The sequence below is a fragment of the Fundulus heteroclitus genome, unplaced genomic scaffold (genome assembly GCF_011125445.2).
Source record: "Fundulus heteroclitus isolate FHET01 unplaced genomic scaffold, MU-UCD_Fhet_4.1 scaffold_39, whole genome shotgun sequence".
Lineage (NCBI taxonomy): Eukaryota > Metazoa > Chordata > Actinopteri > Cyprinodontiformes > Fundulidae > Fundulus > Fundulus heteroclitus.
The window spans coordinates 3477871-3499829 of NW_023396803.1; the positions used below are offsets into that span (position 1 = coordinate 3477871).

The 21959-nt window shown below is 41.0% G+C and overlaps 1 protein-coding gene across 3 annotated transcripts in view; it reads left to right on the plus strand.

Moving 5' to 3' along the window:
- The window catches only part of bcar1 (BCAR1 scaffold protein, Cas family member), a 124850-nt gene that overhangs the window by 94194 nt on the left and 8697 nt on the right, over positions 1 to 21959 (plus strand). For all 3 annotated transcript variants that reach the window (XM_021312209.2, XM_036130902.1, XM_012855397.3), the window contains 4 exons: positions 6577 to 6726; positions 12129 to 12224; positions 15577 to 15963; positions 20764 to 21636. In XM_021312209.2, coding sequence (XP_021167884.2) covers positions 6577 to 6726; positions 12129 to 12224; positions 15577 to 15963; positions 20764 to 21636 — 1506 coding nt within the window. The remainder of the gene's footprint in view (positions 1 to 6576; positions 6727 to 12128; positions 12225 to 15576; positions 15964 to 20763; positions 21637 to 21959) is intronic.

Sequence of the window (21959 nt, forward strand, 5' to 3'; positions counted from 1 at the left end):
TCTGGTCTCGGACCATTTCATCGCTGTTGGGGTAGTCACAGTCTTTTAAAAGTAGCTTTAACTCAGTCGCAAATAATAATAATAATCTTACTATCTGCTTGTTTCGTCTTGTGAAACTTTATAGCATGCAAAGAGTGGGTTCGCTTTTAGCGTTACATAAACTCCAAACCTGTCGTAGTCTATCTTTACTAGTTTTCTTTAATCCGCTGAGAGAGTCCATGTGTTAAATACTTTGTGGCCCTTCTCACCGACCCAAATTAGCAAATAGCTACATTTCTCCTCTTCTCCCTTAGAGCATAGAGGACCCAAAAACATTGGCTCAAAATGCTGGCCAAACTTTCTCCATGCATCAGGCAGGTTAGACGAGTCCCACTCCATTCATGGCATGGGGATACCTGTGCTGTCCATCATCCGTCAGCAGGTTGATGAGCACTTAATTCTGACACCATGTAATATTCACAGCTGATTCACAATGAACACAGATTCGGTCTCACACTGGTGTGTGCTGTCAAAACTTTTAATTCTGTTTCCTGTTTTTGTACAACTGTATCTGACGCACCTTGGTTTCGTCAAATCACAATGGCCAACTATTACACACACAACAGATACTAAAGTCTATAATTACAGCATTGTTTTCAAATCAAGTTGCTAAATGCCTCAGCTCACTGATAACCTGGTAGCCACTGTGACAGTGGCCGGTAGTGGCAGCCATGAAAAGAAAAGAAAAGAAAAAGGACACTTCAGCTTTCTAGACACAGACAGGTGCACTGTAATAACCTAAATCAGATCCAGAGATTTAACGAGGCTTTCTCTCATTTTACACACGCTGAAAGCTCTTAGGTTTTGTCTCTAAAGAGTGCTTGGTTCAAAACGTTGTTCACAGCCCGTAATCAATGCACTGTGTGGAGGGGCCGAAGAAGGTAGAGAGCAGCTGCTGCTGCAGCAGCCTGTCTGAAACCGATATAACCCAAATAACACTCCGAATCAGAGCAGTGTGAATATCTAATATCCAATTTTTAAAAATAATTTTGTTGCGGTCAAAAGTCTGCGGTTTTGCATTTTTAAGTCCTTATCGTTGTTTTCACCTTGGCAGAGGCAAACATTTTCTCATAAAACCCTAAATTTGTGCTTTGTGAAGCAAACTCTCCCCCCTCTGCTTCTGTCACCACACATCACTGAACACAGCAAAGCCATCCCCAGAAGGTGTTCACTGCCTTCTTGCTATATTGGGTCCATGGAAAACCAACAGGAGTGCAATAGAGTAGAGTTGGGTCAGGGCATGTTGTGTAAAGTCGTACAAGGCTGAAAATGGAAAAGCGGCCTCAGTGGACCTTAGAGAAAAAGGGAAATGCAGTGGCGGAGATAACCTTGTCAAATGAAATATTTGGTCAACACATCTCTAATGGTTCATTTCTGAGAACGCCCTAAAATCTCAATGGAAGCTCAGGACAGATTGTGCCAAGTGGTAACAATTAAAAATAACGATTGTTAAGGTTTATTTCCTCAATTTAGAAAAAAAACACTGATGGATCTGCAGTTCTTTTCCTCCATCTTTTAACCCATACATACAGATGTGAACAACATCAATGTGTTTGTGCTCATTGATCTTGGAAAGTTAGAAAGAAATTCTTACCTCCGGATTTAGGAAAGACAAGACACCAATTAGCTAACACATTAGGCTGATATTTTCCATATTAAAAATATCAGCCACTGGTAGATTTTGTTTCCAAAAATAATTCAATTCAATTCAATTTCAATTCAATTTTATTTATATAGTGCTAATTCATGAAACATGTCATCTCAAGGCACTTTACAAAGTCAAGTTCAATCATATTATACAGATTGGGTCAGATTATACAGATTGGTCAAAAATGTCCTATATAAGGAAACCAGTTGATTGCATCAAAGTCCCGACAAGCAGCATTCACTCCTGGGGAACCGTAGAGCCACAGGGAGAGTCGTCTGCATTGTACATGGCTTTGCTGCAATCCCTCATACTGAGCAAGCATCAAGCGACAGTGGAAAGAAAAAACACCCATTAACGGGAAGGAAAACCTCCAGCAGAACCGGGCTCAGTATGAACGGTCATCTGCCTCGACCGACTGGGGTTACAGAAGACAGAACAGAGACACAACAAGAGAAACAAAAAAGCACAGAAGCACACATTGATCTAGTAATCTGTTCTACATTAGATGGTAGTAGCGGGTGAGCCGTCTTCTCTGGATGATGTCACAGTTAACAGAACGCCAGACCAGGTGTACCTACTATGAAGATAAAAGAGAGAGAGAGCAAAAAGTTAAAAGCTGAAATGACGACAGTCATTTCAATGTAATACAATGCAAAACTGAAGAACAGTAGAAATCAGTAGAGTAAGAAAATTAGACCCTGATGTCCTCCAGCAGCCTAGGCCTATCACAGCACAACTATAGAGATAGCTCAGGGTAACATGAGCCACTCTAACTAGAAGCTTTGTCACAAAGGAAAGTTTTAACATTAGTCTTAAAAGTAGACGGGGTGTCTGCCTCACGGACCAAAACTGGGAGTTGGTTCCACAGGAGAGGAGCCTGATAGCTAAAGGATCTGCCTCCCATTCTACTTTTAGAGACTCTAGGAACCACCAGCAGACCTGCAGTCTGAGAGCGAAGTGCTCTGTTAGGAACATACGGGGTAATCAGAGCTCTGATATATGATGGAGCTTGATTATTAAGGGCTTTATATGTTAGAAGAAGAATTTTAAATCCTATTCTTGATTTAACAGGAAGCCAATGAAGGGAAGCTAAAATTGGAGAAATATGATCCCTCTTGTTAATTTTCATCAGAACTCTTGCTGCAGCATTTTGGATCAGCTGAAGACTTCGAACTGCATTTTGTGGACTTCCTGATAGTAAAGAATTACAATAGTCCAGCCTTGAAGTAACAAATGCATGGACTAGTTTTTCAGCAGCACTCCTGGAAAGAATGTTTCTAATTTTGGCGATATTCCGGAGGTGAAAAAAGGAAACTCTGGAAATCTGTTTAATATGGGATTTAAATGACATGTCTTGGACGAAAACAACACCAAGATTTTTAACTTTATTACCAGAGGCCAAGTTAATGCCATCCAGATTACGTGATTGATTAAGAACTTTATTTTTTGAAGACTCTGGCCCAAATATTACAACTTCTGTCTTGTCAGAATTTAAATGCAGGAAATTTAAAGTCATCCAGCTTTTGATGTCATCAAGACATGACTGCAGTCGAAGTAACTGATTGGATTCATCAGGATTTATGGATAAATATAGCTGAGTGTCATCAGCATAACAGTGGAAATTAATCCCATGCTGTCTGATAATTTTGCCGATCGGAAGCATATATATAGTAAAGAGAATTGGTCCAAGGACTAAACCCTGTGGTACTCCACAGGTGACCCTAGAGTTTGAGGAAGATTTATTATTAACATGAACAAACTGGAATCTGTCCGACAGATAAGATTTAAACCAGCCTAATGCTTTTCCCTTAATCCCTACATATGCTCAAGTCTTTGTAGGAGAATATTGTGATCAACTGTATCAAATGCAGCACTGAGATCTAACAGGACAAGTATAGACACAAGTCCATTATCTGAGGCCATGAGAATATCATTGGTGACCTTCACCAGAGCTGTTTCAGTGCTATGATGAGCTCTGAAGCCTGACTGAAACTCCTCAAGTAGGTCATTACTTTGTAAATGTTCACAAAGTTGATTAGCAACTACTTTCTCAAGAATTTTAGATAGGAAAAGAAGATTAGATATAGGTCTGTAATTTACTAACTCATCTTGATCAAGAGAAGGTTTCTTAAGTAAAGGTTTAATAACAGCTGCTTTAAAAGCCTGTGGTACATATCCATTTACCAAGGATAGATTAATCATGTCTAAAATAGGACCACTGATCAGAGGGAATACCTCCTTAAACAACTTGGTTGGGATTGGGTCTAACATACAGGTAGAAGGTTTAGATGAAGCTAAAATTTTAGATAGCTCAGAAAGCTCTACTGCTTTTAAACAGTTCAGACACTGCGCAGGTTCTAATAAGCTGATATTTCAAGAGAAGATGCCATATGACAGTGATTGGGGCACCAGTCTCTAAATGCTGCCTCTGATTTCCTGACCGCAACCTGGAATGTACCTTGACTAAGGAGTATTGCCTGACCCCAGGATTTTTTTAGGGTTAGGGTTCTCTGCTCTACTGTGCATGACCAAAGCCTTTGTTATCCTGACTGAGATGTCTGCAGTGAGTAGCCAGCCCTAAGCATCCCAGGTTCCAGCTTTCTTCTGGAACCTGGGATGCTTAGGGCATTGTCTGGCCTGAATTTCAGGACTCCTGTCTGGTTTTCATAATTGCAGCTCTGTACAATTTTTGTCTTTCTGGTAAATTTGCATTATATATCTTTTAGTGACCAACTATGGCAGCAGGTTAGGGTGCTATGCTTCCCTACTTCTTTCTTCTGTAATTGTCAGCTTAGTCTGACTCCACTTTGACTTGTGTTATTAGTAGCTACATTAGCATCAAATAACTTTACAAGTAAGTAAGTTGTTGCTCTACTATTTAGTAGGTAACTGAGCTGATATTTTCTTGATTTATTTTGTAACACAGTGGAACTGAGTGTTGCATGGGAAGCGACAGAGGAGCTCAGACCAACAAAATGCCATCACTGGGCAGTCCATGAAGCTACTATTTAAACAGACAGTGTTAGCTTATGTCATCCTGAAGGTTTACTATTTCACTGTTACAGATCCAGGAGCTTTTCAAGTTGCTCTCAAACATCAGTGCTGTATCGTTAGCTTGTAGCATTAGCACAGTTAACTGGAAGAAATGGGACAATTTGGGCAAATTAAAATAGGTCAGTTTGTATCAATTTTAACACAAGTATCTAAAAAATGTAAAATTGATATCATAGAATATCAATTATTTGGCAATCATAGGAAATCTTTCTCTTTCACAAGTATTGCAGAGCTGTAATTATAGTATTTCTAAGTCACCTGAAATGTTTTTACTAACACCTCCATAGAGGCAATCTCACTTCAGCCTAATGGTACAAGGAGGTTTCACACTTAAAGGAACTGCCTGCATCCTGATCCCTCATCAATAAAATACAATTACCCAACTTGAATATTTTCTGCTCTCATGTTCATAGTATATCATTATTAGTATAGAAAACTGAAAAAAGGACATGTTGGTTAATCTCTGCTTCCAGGCTAAATAACCTCTGAACTATCAAACTAATTTAAAACCACTCTTGTTGAATTGAATCAGTAAGAGAAAGGTACAGAAGGCTACAACTTTAAAGATGTTTGTGATACTACAGGACTAGCCCTAAACCCATAGTTCAAGTGTTAAGTTTACTTGTTTCCTTGTTTCTATTTTCTTCCTCATATACTAAATAGTCATTTCAGTCATTTTATGTGTTGATCATCATTTGTGCACAATATTAACCTTGCCATGTTACAAAAAAAATTCAATTCAATTTTATTTATATAGCGCCAATTCATGATACATGTCATCTCAAGGCACTTTCCAAAGTCAAAATCAGTCAAATCATGCAGATTGGTCAAAAGGTTTCCTATCTAAAGAAAACCCAGTAGATTGCATCAAGTCTTGACAAGCAGCATTCACTGTGGCGTAGAGCCACAGGGACGGTGTGCACCACTGACCATTACCAAACGCCAATTAATGCCATCCAGATTAAGTGATTGATTAGGAAGTTGGTTTTTTCAGGACTCTGGTCCAAAGACTACAACTTCTCTCTTGTCAGAATTTAAAAGCAGGAAAATTAAAGTCATCCAGGTTTTTATGTCATCAAGACATGACTACAGTCGAAGTAATCTCATTGTCAAACAACTCATAGTAAACTGTCCTAAAGAGCAAAAAGTAGTTTTCATCAGCATGTTGGAATGTTTAAAATCCCTCTATTACCCATAAATAAGCAAATAAATGTATAAATTCAACTATGACTAAACAGGGTATTTGAACTGATAAAGCCAACCAGAGATTTCCCTGAATGAATTTGACTGGCTGCTTTTTAGACAAAGATGCGAGACCCCATCTGGTCCTGCGTTAGGATTTCCCAGGCTGACCAGTTGACTCTGCACTCCAACCATATAACTCACAGTTTAAACAGGCACACAATAGGTCAGCCTGGTTCCCACGACAACTATGACTGGACCCCTGCTCTGTTGTTATTGGCTGTTTTTCTTCTGTGTGTCCTCCCTGTGTTGAAAAGGTACAACCTTTAGTCTTGGTTCATTCAGTGTGAAGACAATAAACCCCACCTTCTTGTCAAAGATTTGCAGCCTTTTTTCTGTCTCTTGAACTCTCACTGGGACTTTGCTGTTAACTGTGACCTATAAGATAATAAAGAAACTGTTAACTGTTAACTGTGACCTTAACAGGTTGTATGCTCCTGAGGTGTCATGTGGGAAAAGGTTTAGAGTATGATCTTATCACTGATGATTGTGATCCTTCTGTAACTCAGGCTGTTGCTGGTAGTGCATTTATAGACTGTAATCTTGCTTTTTTGTCTAAACTGTGTGTTCTGTCTCTGTGCTGCTGTGTGCAGGTGATTGTTCCAACTCGAGTTGGACAGGTGTATGTGTACGACACAGTGAAAGCTGACAAGGACGAGTACGACGTTCCACCCAGACATCAGCCATCAGCCCAGCAGGACATTTATGATGTACCACCCACCCGCCAGCAGTACAGCACCCAGGTCAGAGTTTGTGTGTGACTGCAGTGAAATCAGTTTGCCTCAGTAGGCTGACATTATGATAGCTGAAACTAATGTTCACGGTACGTCCATTAGATATCTGCTTAGCAAACTTCTACAGCCAATTTCCCAACTCCAGTGTTTGTAAAGGTTTGACTTAACAAAAGTAATTTTGGATAATTCCAATAAATACAAATAATAATTATTATTATCAGTGTGCAATTTGCAAAAAAAAACAGAGGGGGGGTTTCATTTCAAAAGTTGTATTAATGAATAAAAAGTTTGATTAATAATGGTTAGCTAGCATGCTTCTCTTTCAGGTAACTAGCTAGATCCAATAGGTTAGACTATTGTTTTTAAACTTGCGCCATCTACTGTCTGGACTCGGGAGTGGGTATTAGTTTACTTTAACCCCTTTGAGCAGAAAACGTATTAATACTCTTTAAAAACAGACAACAAGAAATTAAATTAACAAATGTGAAGGACACAAGACATGTATTTATATTAGGGCTGTCAAAAGATTAAAATGATTGAATTTGAATCGATTAATCACATAATGTCGATAGTTAACTCGCGATTAATTGCAAATTAATCGCACGTTTTATCCTTTTATTTCTGAAAGTGTAATAGCCTGTTTGGGCATTTTAATATGCAATTTTGCAATAAATCACACTAATAAAATACATGCTTGTACAAAGAATTTTTTTATTTTGTTCTTTTTCAAGCACTTTTGAGAATTGGAATGAAAACATCCTAGTGCCAAATGTTAAATTCTGGACTTTAATGGCTAAATGACTAATCATGACGCCCTGATGTTTACACAATGTGTAAATAAATTTGTAAATAAATACCATGCCGATATATTTTTTTACCTCTTAAACAACGATAGACATGGTATTAGGCATATACATATAAATTAATAAAAATTGTATATTTCAATAAAGTCATAAGTTTTATTGTTAATTTTTTAATTCTCTCTCACACATCTAATTCTGAGCTTTCACACCAACAACAATAACTTCTTTGAATATTTTTGCTTGCTGTTTCTATCCATATTCATAGAGTTTAAGCCTGGAAAAAGGTTTTAAATCTCCAGGTCATTCCAGTCTTACACTTTGCTTGTAACTGGGCAGGAGCTTAATACCCTGAATGAGACTGTTTAGCAACTGTTTAGTAACTCCAGGTCCTTCGTTTGGCAACGTAATTCAGCCTTAGTTTGTCAAATACAGAGAAAACAAATGAATAAGCATTAAAGTACGTTTATGGGTTGGGTTTCAGCAATATTATCAGCATGTTAAAAACTCATCTTCAGAACCAATGTCTGATAAAATGGTGATCTGAACCATGTAATCTACTTTCAGCAGTTATCACCGGTTATTGCACCGTAAACTGCAGAAAGTACGTGCAGAGTTGCTCTGTCTGCCTTTACTACCGTCGGCTCCTATGGCGGAGGGATATTTCAGCTGGATACAAAGTGTCTAGTGCAGGCAGGTCTCATAATAACCGCTGTTTCGTCACTTATTTTAGAGCCCAAATAAGCGATTTCACTTTCAGAAACGTCCCAAAAAAACACAACCCATGACTGATGAAATTTACAAGCGCCTTTAGAATAAAACAAGTCCAAAGTCGCATGAAATTAACAGTCTGTGCAACAGTGAGCGCGGGTCTGTTTTGCTACAGTCTCTAGCTCTCTGAAACTACGGAAAGCGCCGAGGATAAAAGAAACAGTCTGGAGAGCGCGGTGGGGGAAAACATTAGGGAACGATGTGTGTGTTTTGACGCGCAAGTAACGGAGACCAAAAAAAAGCAAAGTTAACGCGTTAAAATGTCTGTCCGTCTTCTCCCTCTTATCCGGGGTCGGGTCGCGGGGGCAGCAGCTTCAGTAGGGAGACCCAGACGTCCCTCTCCCCAGCCACTTGGGCCAGCTCCTCAGGAGGAATCCCAAGGCGTTCCCAGCAGAGAGACATAGTCCCTCCAGCGTGTCCTGGGTCTTCCCCTGGGCCTCCTCCCGGTGGGACGTGCCCGGAACACCTCACCAGGGAGGCGTCCAGGAGGCATCCTGACCAGATGCCCGAGCCACCTCAACTGGCTCCTCTGGACGTGGAGGAGCAGCGTTAAACGTTAAAACGGACAGCCCTAATTTATATCCATTTTTAAAAATCCATAATATTACTTATTCAGACCAGAGGGGGGGAGGAATGTATCCCCCCCAGGGATAAAACATGAATGACCAGAGGGGGGGGGGGGGCGTCACAAACAGACGTCCCCCCCAGCCAATCGCACCCAGATTATTATTATTGTTATTAAGAACTATAATTTGGGACTTATATAGACAACAAGCTGACCTTTGAGACCCAAGTTGATGCTGCGTGTAAAAAGTCCCTTCACCACACGTATTTTTACAGGCAGGTGCACAATTTTAATGTTCATAGCACTTTTATGTGGATGTTTTGCTCTTATTTTATAGAATCCACTCTCACCTTCCCCTTTATTTGTTGGTTTGGCTCCATCTCCCTCAGAAACAAAAATAGACTGCAGGCTATTGTAAGAGTGTGTAGCAAAATTGCAGGTATTCACCTGAATGACCTTACTGCCCTTTACCAGCGCAGAACTTTTAGCAAGGCCCGCTCCATCCTTGGGGATCAGAGCTGGTAATTTCCTGCTTCTCCCCTCAGGCCGTAAGTACGCCCTGCCAAAATGTAGGACTAACAGGCTTAAATCTTCATTTGTCCCTGCAGCTATTGCTCTCCTGAACAAGTAATTAACCTGCTTTTTTTCTCTTTTTCATTATTTTGGCCGTGTGTCAGAGTGATTGTTGTGTAATTGTTTGCCTCCTACTACGAGCTGTAAAGCAAATTGCCCTATGGGAACAATAAAGATGGCTTGAACCTCGAACCTTAACTTATCAGCCGTCACCAGTTTGTGAGGACCAGGGACAGCGTGTTGGACACTGATCTGCAGTACAGCGGCCCGACAGGACACAGTTTGGACTCCATTCTTTTTTACCCTGTATGCTGTAGATTTCTTATATCATTCCCCCACCTGTCACCTGCAGAATTTCTCAGATGACTCTGCCATTTTTGGTCTCATCTCAGAAGGGGATGAAAGGGAATACAGGACGGTGACACAGGATTTGTTGAGTGCTGCCAGCGGAACTCCCACCAGATATATGCAGAGAAGACCAGGGAATTGGTGGTGGATTTCCACACCAGTGTACATTCAGGGATTTTCAGATGGTGACGTCCTATAAGTACCTGGGTGTCCGCTTGAACAACAATCTGGATTGGACACACAACAGCACAGCTCTTTATAGGAAGGCCCAGAGCAGGTTGTACCTGCTCAGGAGGGTGAGGTCTTTTGGGGTACAGGAGGGCCTTTTATGACACAGAGGTGATATTAGCTATTTGCTGTAGAGTGGCTTGCTGGGGAAATAGCATCTCGACAGAGGCAGGAAAAACTAATTAAGAAAGTTGTGGGATGCCCTTTGGAGACTGAGGAGGTGGGAGGGAGGGAGGGAGGAGGATGATACAAGCAGCTACGCACACGTCCTCCTGTGCTGCCATGTTTATGTTGGTTCCACTGTGGGCTCGTCAGCTCTCGCTTTCGTCACACCGGTATGTCCCGCCTTAAACCTCAATACTGCAACGTGATTGGCCCAAACCGTTTTTGGTTCGAACACAAACGGTTGAATCAAGAGTGATATAAGGTGGATTTTCATGAGTTTGTAAATGCACAAATACCTTGAGAATTTGTCCTGCAGGCAAGGTTAGATTGAGGCACTCCAGGTTTGCAAGGAAATGGTTTTGTCTCTCTGTTCTGCCCGCAGTTCTAGGACTATATAATAGCGTTAAATAGTGGGTCTTTATTGGAGTTGTGTTGAGGCTGCGCTCACAATTACTGCAAGCTTCTCTGGCATGTCCTGATGGGAGAGTACAAGTTTATTTTCTGTAGATTTCTCCTTGTGGGACAAATAAAGGATTTCTGTTCCATTCTATTTTAATTCTAGTTCTAACGTTTCCCAAAGGTCTGCAACATTTCCAAATTCAGCAAGTTCTTCTCTTCTCCTATTTTCCTTGTTTCCGTCTCTTTTGGACCAGTGCACCCCATCCATTCCCATCCAAGATGTCACTGGGCTGTCTTGGTGACCATCCTCTTTTAGTTTATCACAATGTGGGTTATCTTTTCTGTTTTGTGCATGTGTGCGTTTCCGAACTGAACAAAAAAACATCTCAGTGGAAAACATTTGAGTAGAGATGGTAACGACCTCAAAGTCTGAACCACAAAAGTTGTGCCAGATGTTCTGTCAGTGAGGAAGTTTTGTACACACTTTTCCAGCTGAGTCCAATAAATAAACTCTACCAGCAGGAGGTCACTCAGCGCTTTTATAGTTTAATTAGGAGGCATAATCTGTCAACCTTCCCAAATGGGAATCAGAACAATGATCATTTGGGTACAAAGTGAATGTACACCTAAGACAAAAACACAGTAAAGTTGATCAAAAGGCCACAGTGACATTGTTATAATCTGCAGTAAGATAAACATGATTATATTTATTAAGTATTTGGATTTCTTTTGCTTAGACTTTGCATTCCTCAAATGCAAAGTAATGATATTATTATATATACCGTGCTTAGGAAGGTCCTCCAGTCTCATATTTCTCATGGCTGTTAGATTACAGTCTTTTAGTTATATTCATCATGGTTGAGCCACAACATACTCACGTAAAAGCAACTGAATAAATACAGCTAGTTACTACCCATCTCTGGGTATGGTGAAGCCAATGGGCTTTGGACAAATTGACCCAAAACTCAACCCAACCTAAACTCAATTTACACCGTGGACTTATAACCAACCCCTAAGCTTCAATTTATGCTCAATCCAATTGGACCGTGGCTTTGGTTCCCATTAAAAATACCAGTCAAAGTAGTACTTATCGCATCAGAGGTAATAAGGAGGTGTCTGAGTAGGACATCCCTAGAGGTTGCAACGTTACGATATATGCATGTACATAAAATCTTCATCCTGCAACAATGGTTAGGCCATTGAACTTGGCTGTATTTTGTGTCCTTCTCCTATGATCCAAGACTTGCACCAGCTGTGTGTGAGGCGTTTACTTCTAGCAAAAGAAAGGCATCTAGTTTTATGCATAAGTCACTCCAACATTTGGATCTACTCTGAATCATTTCTGTCGAATATCTTGACCATGATACAATAATTTAATGATGAAGGCACACATAGAAAGTAGTCTGAAATGGAGTTAATACTTAGTAACAGGAGACGGAAACATCCTATAATCACCATAATTAATGAACATTGAAACATGGGAAGAGTTGTGAATGTGTGGGTTTGTCTAGTTCCAGTTACTGTAACATATTTTTCATTGTTGTCTTTTCCTCTGTGCCTAGGTGTATGACACTCCTCCTATGGTGGTGAAGGGGCCATCTAGTGGTCAAGGCATATATGACACTCCAGCAATCACAGACAAGAACCCCCAGCAAACTGTAAGGGTTTTGAATTTGGAAATTGTTGATTTGCAGAATACAGCTATCTTACCAAAGCTGCTTCTACCATTATCCCTGTCTATCCTGGTTAACTGCTTGTCTGGGAAAACTGAATACAGAGAACCACAGCACATTTTCATGAAGAACCCTCAGACTTAAAGTAGCTCTTAGTGACATCATTTTATTTTTCTTATGATGTTCTTGTGATTTTTCTCACAATTGTGTCTCGGTAAGTTATTCATAATGCACATTAGTACTTTAGAACTTTAGTACATTAGTACTTACTAAAGTACAATAAATTAAGAGTAGTGAGAAGGACTTTTAGTAACCATACATAAGGCTATGTTCACACTGCAGGGCTTGATGCTCAATTCAGATTTTTTTTTTTGCGTGGTCGTTTATACTACTAAATGCAACCGCCATCAGACTTCTGGCTGAACACTTGTCTGAAAGTTCATTTAATCAAGGACAGCACATGTTACATGATAAAACAATGCAACCACTGTTTTGTACAAAATAGTGATGGGTCGATGAGGCGTCATGAAACGTTTCGACACATTGGCAAACTGTATTGATACTGTGCCGATACTGTGTCACTGAATACTGACACCTGCTGGACCTTAAAAATCTCTACAGGCAACCTGGTTGACAGAGTTACCTGACACTGATTTGATGACCAAGTATACACAATACAATTTAAATCATTGTATGTTGCATTGTATTATTTTATATTTTCATTTGAATTAAACATATATTTGATTTTTATTAGATACAGTCAATAAATAATGTGAAGGAGGATGCTTGTGGACTGGCTTTTTTAGTTATTTATTTTTACAATTATTTTGCTGCCATGTCCTTTAAATGCCGCCCGATCAACGTTCAATGGTTGATCGGGCGCTGTGTTTAGTTACATGACTGATATCATCTGTTCTGAAATCAGAAATGCTGAGTATGACAAAGGGAGGAAGAACTACTCAGAGCAGCAGCTTTCTACTCAGTGTAGATCAGCCGTTTTTTTTTCTGAAACGACGCTCAGAACAAAGACGCACAGCGCAACCCGCCCAACCGTAAAGGCGTCTGCCCAACCCATCAATCAGTGGTGCGCTCCGATCAGCACCTGGCACTAACAGAGCGAGACTGTGGTACACCACCATCACACCAGAGTTGCAACATGGTTAAAAATTAACCATTATTAACCGTTATTTTGTTTACAGTTCAGCTTGGATTTTATTTACTGCGCAGCATAGCTTTGCTGTGCGCGCTGCTGTGCGCGAATGCACACGCGTGCAGCTTAAAGGGAACAGAAACAGTTTGGCGCCTCAGTCAGTTCGAAACAGGTGCTGTATTGGTCACGTGACTTTTCCGTAGCAATACACACATCGACACGGGTTTCGCTCTATGAGACCGACACATGCGCCGACGCATCGGTGTTGCCGGACCCATCACTACTACAAAAGTTGTCTTCTGTAGACTTCCATTCATTTTCAAGCCTTTCTACGTCTTAAACCTGACACTAACTGACCCCTTAATCCTAAACCCACCCTAGCCCAGAAAAAAATGAGGACCAAAAAATGTCCTCACTCAGCTGCAAGTACAGGAACACACACACACACATACACACACACACACAGAGTAACTATAAGTACTACTACAGGAGATACATAGAGAGACAATTTAGAAATGATGTTCCTAGCTGTAGCAAAGGAGGCTGGTTTACACATCAGCGTTCAGAGATTTGTTTTGGTTTAAACCACCTTGGAACCTTGGAATTAAAATCCCCATAATCTATTTTTGTTAAAACAAATTTCAAAATACCTTAGTGGATACCGCCATCTCTGTGTTAGCACATAACTTCATACTAACAATGCCTATTATTAATGTGTATCCTCCATACTGGTCATTTTACGACTTCCTCCATTTGATATTCATGTGCTGTCAGCATTTTACTGGGATTGCCTGCTGTTATAAAGTGGGTGGATTTGGTAAAACAACCGACATGAAATAGAAAAAAAAGGTGGAGAAATTTTTAGGAGACAAAGGAGCAGCACCTCTGCCCTCACAGCTCTGGGAGGAGAATAGAGGAGTATTGACAGGTAAATTGGTCCCTGGATCACAGCGCAAATAAGCTGACTTTGAAGCACATTGCTGCAGATCAATGCACCTTTTTCTCTGCCTGTCTTGGTGCTTTACTCACCTACCTGGAAAGTGAGAAGTGCTCCATGCTGCAATCAAAAGCCAGAGAGGAGAGGGCATCACACAGCAAACTTCTACATGACCATTTAGACTACTGACATCATGTTCAACACAGAAAATGCTCTCTTACCTCTTTCACATCTTTTTATTTATATAAAGTGTGTATTAATGTACTATATTTACTGTTCAGAGTGTATATTTATGTCTATATTTTAAAATCTTTATCATTGAGAAAATTTTACAGTCTGTAAATAATATTGAAAATGTCTCTGTACTAGATTCTTTGTACATTTCTCAACTTTCTATTCATGATTATTCAAAATATTTCCTATTATTAATTTATCCTTAATAAAATTAAATTACTAGAGCTTTGCATCTAACCCTTTCAGCCACTGACACTACTTATTTTGCCTCTATGGGGTGATGAAGTTGATCTTATCTACATATTAATAATTCTCAGATTTTTATGGAAGTTTATGCTTTCATTTCTTCCACTGTTTAGGTAGTGGATCAGCCAATCAGCTCTCTCTGTTTCCATCATCTTCCTGCTTCTGACACTTTTATGCTCACTAAAAGTCATCCTCTCTACTCCCAACAATGTCTCACTTTAGGAGCTCTCTGAAGGCCTAAGATGCTCTGTGAGCAATAATAATAATAATAATAATAATAATAATAATAATAATAATAATAATAATAATAATAATAATAATAATAATAATAATAAAACTACATTTTATTTAAAAGGCGCCTTTCTGGACACCAAGGTCACTGTACAAAAAATACATAAAAAGGCAATGTCAGAAACAAAATTGAAACAGAATAAAAACATTTTCAAAGATACAAAGGCTGGGAGAGGGAAAATAACATTAAAGAAAATAGGCAATTTTAAATAGATGTGTTTTGAGTTGTGATTTGAAATGGAGAAGTTAGTGGGTGTTTCTAAGTAGGGGTGGTAGAAAGTTCCAGAGGCGGGTGGCAGAGCGGCTGAATGCTCTTTTATCTTTCCAAGGTACAATTCTGAGAAGAACCTCAGAATTAGAAGATTATTAGAAGATTATTCCTAAAATGACACCACTAAGAGCTGCTTTTAGTCTGAGGATTGGATGGCCCAGGTTTTAACCAAAAATGTGAGTATATGTTTGTTTTTCTGTTTTTGCAGGTCTACGATTTCCCCCCCTCAGTGAGTAAAGATGTTCCCGATGGTCAGTTAATCAGAGAGGACACCTACGACGTGCCACCTCACTTTGCCAAACTGAAGCACAAAGTTCCCGTCACTCCGGGAAAGTTCCAGCACAACAACGTCAGCGATGATGATGAGCCACCAATTCCAGAAGACGTTTATGATGTTCCACCACCTATCATGACTGAGAAGCATCATCAGGGTGAGAGGGGTGCAGCGAGCCAGGCCACACAGGAGATCTATGACATCCCGGCTGCCCTGCGTGCTGGAAGCCTCACCAGTCAGGATGTGTACGACTTCCCACGGGAACGAGAGGACAGAGGAGGCGAGAGGGGAGACCAGTATGTCTATGATGTCCCACCACAGGTAGGGCTGCTGCACAGCTTTTGTTGAAGCTAACTGGTAAAAAAAAAAGCATCTAGGTAAATCAAAGACATGTTTGATTAAATTTGATTTATATAGCACCAATTCACAACACACGTCATGTCAAAGCACTTTACAAAGTCAAATTCAATCAAATCATATCCAGACAGAATGGTTCAAAGTTTCCTCTCTAAGGAAACCCAGCAGGTTGCATCAAGTCTCTCCAAGCAGCATTTACTCCTCCTGAAAGAGCGTAGAGCCACAGTGGACAGTCGTCTGCATTGTTGATGGCTTTGCAGCAATCCCTCATACTGAGCATGCATGAAGCGACAGTGGAGAGGAAAACTCCCCTTTAACAGGGAGGAGAACCTCCAGCAGAACCAGAACCAGGCTCAGTGTGAACGCTCCTCTGCCTCCACCCACTGGGGCTTAGAGAAGACAGAGCAGAGACACAGAAAGCTCAGAAGCTCACATTGACCCAGGAGTACTTTCTATGTTAGAGAGGGTAATGGCCAGTGTTGCCTGATAGAGTCAATATTTTCAAGCCCAACAATATGTTAAAAACCGCCACAATACAGAAAAGCCCGCCCAATCAAATAATGTTATATTTACTATATGGGCAGGCCTGTATGCACATCAATACTATGTGTTTTCGAAAGCTGCAATCCAACAAACCCCACCCAGAGTTCTTTTTTTCCCTAAAGACCACACAACACAGCACGGCAACAACAAATCCAGTGAGAGTGTAGCGTGATACGTCCTCCGCCCTAACATGTTTGCAGATCAGATTAGGCTACAAAACAACCTTTGTTTCACTTTCGAAAGACTCAAAACTATGATCATTGTGCACACATAAATATGCAAAGCTTAATTCTACGCAACATTTAAAATAATTACACTTTCTTTGGTTATTATGATTTGTTACCTTTAATGAAAAATCCCCTTTTGGTTGAAAGGCTAAACTCAATTCAATTCAATTCAATTTTATTTACATAGCGCTAATTCATGAAACATGTCATCTCAATGCACTTTGCAAATTGATTATACAGATTGGTCAAAAATGTCCTATATAAGGAAACCAGTTGATTGCTTCAAAGTCCCGACAAGCAGCATTCACTCCTGGGGAACCGTAGAGCCACAGGGAGAGTCGTCTGCATTGTCCATGGCTTTGCTGCAATACTGAGCAAGCATGAAGTGACAGTGGGAAGAAAAACTCCCCATTAACGGGAAGGAAAAACCTCCAGCAGAACCGGGCTCAGTATGAACGGTCATCTGCCTCGACCGACTGGGGTTACAGAAGACAGAACAGAGACACAACAAGAGAAACAAAAAAGCACAGAAGCACACATTGATCTAGTAATCTGTTCTACATTAGATGGTAGTAGCGGGTGAGCCGTCTTCTCTGGATGATGTCACAGTTAACAGAACGCCAGACCAGGTGTACCTACTATGAAGAAAAAAGAGAGAGAACAGAAAGTTAAAAGCTGAAACAGTCATTTCAATGTAATACAATGCAAGACTAACCTGACCCTAGCCAGATTGATATCGCTCCGCCTAGCTTCACTCACATACATCTGGGACATCGCCCATAGAAAGTGATTTCTCCAACCAATTTTATTGTCTGGCCAATCAGGACGCAGGGCTGGAGTTTCATGGATGTGACTTAGTGGAGACGCGACCGTGACGTGAGACTGTTTTGATAGCAATGGCGGCTCGCATGGAGGAAGCAAGCGTTAACATTGATGCTGCTATTTCTTCCGTGTTGTCCAATCTACCTAATATTGTTTCATTAAAAGAACATCAGAGAACGCCTCTGAAGGCTTTTGTTGGTGGAAACCATGTTTTCGCCCTTCTCCAGACCGGATTTGGCATGTTTTGTTTTCCGGGGCGCGCCCGCGGCGGAGCGGTTAGCGGTTAGCGTGAACCATGTTAGGAGGCCTTTAGTCCTCAACGCGGTCGGCCCGGGATCGACTCCGACCCGCGGCGCTTTGCCGCCTGTCTTCCCCCCTCTTCCTGTCAGCTCACTGTCAATAAAACGCGTGCCACTTAGAGCTGCGTCGCTATCATCAGCGTCACGGGTTAGCTTCGGTGTGAGTGGTTGAAATAGCACGTCAATAAAGATGACAGACAAGTGGCTTATCCAATCATATGCAAGGATTTTTGATAAGGCCCAGCCTTCAATAAAGGCAATTCCTATGGAGAGGTCCTAGATGGATGTGAGTGAAGCTAGGCGGAGCGACCTCCATATGGCTAGAGTCAGGTTAATGCAAAACTGAAGAACAGGAGAAATCAGCAGAGTGAGAGAAATAGACCCTGATGTCCTCCAGCAGCCTAAGCCTATAGCAGCATAACTATAGAGGTAGCTCAGGGTAACATGAGCCACTCTGACTAGAAGCTTTGTCACAAAGGAAAGTTTTAAGATTAGTCTTAAAAGTAGACGGGGTGTCTGCCTCACGGAGCAAAACTGGGAGTTGGTTCCACAGGAGAGGAGCCTGATAGCTAAAGGATCTGCCTCCCATTCTACTTTTAGAGACTCTAGGAACCAGCAGCAGACCTGCAGTCTGAGAGCGAAGTGCTCTGTTAGGAACATACGGGGTAATCAGAGCTCTGATATATGATGGAGCTTGATTATTAAGGGCTCCTCTGAACTATACAATCCATTGTGATTTGTTGATCAGTTCATGGCTGAGTTAAACTTTCCCAATAACCGCTATGAACCAATGACTAATGATGAAATGATGACATTAATAAATTAACTAAAAACCACCAAAGTGACCCCAAATCCGCACAAAATGATGTCTACCTGCCCAAAGCAAATTATACCTGCCAAATAAAAATGAAAACCGAAAAGCAGAAAACCGCCTAATCTGGCTACACTGCTAATGTTGCCAGATGAGCTCCATAGCTGGATGTGTCTGGGAAAGTTAAGCAGATCAGCTCTTAGCCTTTTCTCTGGTCAAGAGGATGAAAGAGAGCACAGACAGTTAGTTGTAGTAGATGATCAGCCAATAGCTATGTCTTGGGTTAGAGACAGGCTCAACTAGATCATGTTGATGAACCTTTACTTTATAACCCTATTATTGATCTTTGCTAAGTTTCTAAACCTGCAGCTGAAAGGATCTTTATTGCATGGGTTCAGACATCTTACCTTAGATCAATAGGATAGCATTTGTGCAGAGATTATGAGTATTTGGGATCTAACAGTGCAGTTCTGTACCTTGTAAGCCTTTTTACGTTTAGCTAAATTACAGCTATAAACTTGAATGTGGTTTATTGAGATTCTTTGTCATTGACCAACAGTAATGCATAGTTGTAAATTAGATTAAGGAAACAGATGGTTTTTAAATCACTTTTAACAGTAAAATTCCAAAAAGTGTGGTTTGAGTTTGCATTCAGAACCCCTTTCTGTGAAACATCTAAATAAATCCTTCACTCCTTAACAATGTCAGATTAGAAAAGATTTGGATCATCCCGATGAGCTAACAGGTAGTAACAGCAGTGTCCAGACCAGGGGTCACCAACACGATGCCCGATCTGTTACAAAGACCTGTTTATGTAAAACAAAGTCAATCATACCATGTTATGTTTCTGACCAGAATGAAACAAATATGTGTAATACTCATGTAAAACCCTTAGATGGCAGTACATCCTCTCTGTTTTCAATTTGGATCAGCAGACCAGGATGAGATCAAAGACCACTCGCTGTTGAAGACCAATACTGTGAGGCCACACTTCTCTAACTGTGACTCAAGAAGACGTCTTGCTAATCACAAGAAATACAAACATAAGTTCTTGTCAAGCAGATCAGTGTGTGTGAGAGAGAGAGAGAGAGAGAGAGAGAGAGAGAGAGAGAGAGAGAGAGAGAGAGAGAGAGAGAGAGAGAGAGAGAGAGAGAGAGAGAGAGAGAGAGAGAGAGAGAGAGAGAGAGAGAGAGAGAGAGAGAGAGAGAGAGAGAGAGAGATGTAATGACAAACAAGTTACAAAAACAAATGACCTGAGATGGAGATAAGCTGATTTTTCGGTGGCTATATGGCGGGCAGCCATATTGAGTTTTGAAACTTTGTACGGTTGAGAAATCTGCTTTTTGCCAACTCACTTATACATTAAGGTCTTGTGAACTCAGAATTTTAAATCCTTGCACTACTGCTTTAAAATATCTTCCTGTCTGGTGATACTTGCCTATCACGGCTGTACAGTGTAAGTAATTTATTGATGATTTATGTAAAGAAATTGAGCTTCAAAGCATGCATAAAGATACTCCAGAATGTGGACAAATAAATCCATTAGGTGTTGCTCCTTTCTTTTTCCTACAAAACTCTTAGTGCCAAGAGATGAAATCTGCAAAGGAAAAAATGCTCTGTTCTGCATTAACAGAGGAAACTTCTAGGTTGATAACCATCTAGTACGGATGTGACAGGAGCATAATGATTTATTCAGTGTTGGATAGATGGGCTGCTATGAAATTTCTCAGACTAAAGCTAACGGCTCATCAATATGGTTCTAATATATTTTCTCCCTTTTTCAAGCTTTTTACCAAGCTTGTTCTTTAGTATAGATAAAATACCAACCATCCAAACAGAACCACTCTTTACAAAGTTCAGTCGGTCCTTTAATAGCTTATTTTACTGTGCTTAACCGTTTCATTTGTTTTCTTGTAAACTGTTCATCAAAATTCTTGGAAGAACTTGAATTCCTTTGTTGTTAAAATAAGTTAATGAATGCTTCCTTTTTAGATAAGTCAGAAGTTGTGATCCTTTGTTCCACCGTTCAGAAACTAATGCCAGTGCCCTCGCTGTTTTCCAGGTCGTTCGGGACGCCCAGTCCGGTGCTGAGGAACTGACCGTGTCTTTTAAGCGCCTCTCTGCTTCGAGCACAGGAAGCACACGGAGCAACCACTCTTCTTCTTCATTAGACACAGTTCCTGTCCGCGACACCCCTTCAGTTCCTGCCTCTGGCTCCGTCCAAGGGAAACCACTCATGTTGGACCTTGATCAGGCCATGGAGCGTCTTTCTCGCCTCCAGCAGGCTGTTGAGTCCAGTGTTTCCCTCATGATGTCATTCATCACAGGCAACTGGAGGAGCCCTGCTCAGCTGGAGGGAAACCTTATAGCCATTCATCAGGCTGCTGACCGGGTACGAGCCACTGTCAGAGACTTCCTAGAATTTGCTCGGGGCGCTGTTTCAAATGCTGCCCAGGCCACAGACCGCTCGCTGCAGACCAAGCTCAGTCGGCAAGTGGGAAAGATGGAGGACGTCTTCCACAGTTTGATTCGGCATAGTCAAAGCCTAGAAAGCGTCTCATGGTCACCCACGGCACTATCAACGCCACCTTCAGGAGGGGATGACTTAGATCGACTGATCATGACAGCAAGAGGCATCCCTGATGATGCCAAGCAGCTTGCTTCCTTTCTTCACGGTAATGCCTCGCTGCTATTTAAAAGGACAACCCGGCAGCAGCAGCAGCTGCCCCTTCCTCCAATCCCAGGGGAGATCAGCGGTCACATGACAGGATCAGGTAGCGGAACCTACCAAGGAGGGGAAAAAGTGCATATTCAGTCCCGGCCCCTCCCTTCTCCGCCGAAATTTACAGCAACAGAGGATGAGGATGGCATGGACAGGCCGTACGAGGTCACAGAGGAAGGCTGGATGGAGGACTATGATTACGTCCATTTACAGGTACATATACGACCACACAAGATGATTACGTCCATTTACAGGTACATATACGACCACACATGATGATTACGTCCATTTACAGGTACATATACGACCACACAAGATGATTACGTCCATTTACAGGTACATATACGACCACACAAGATGATTACGTCCATTTACAGGTACATATACGACCACACATGATGATTACGTCCATTTACAGGTACATAAACGACCACACAAGATGATTACGTCCATTTACAGGTACATATACGACCACACATGATGATTACGTCCATTTACAGGTACATATACGACCACACATGATGATTACGTCCATT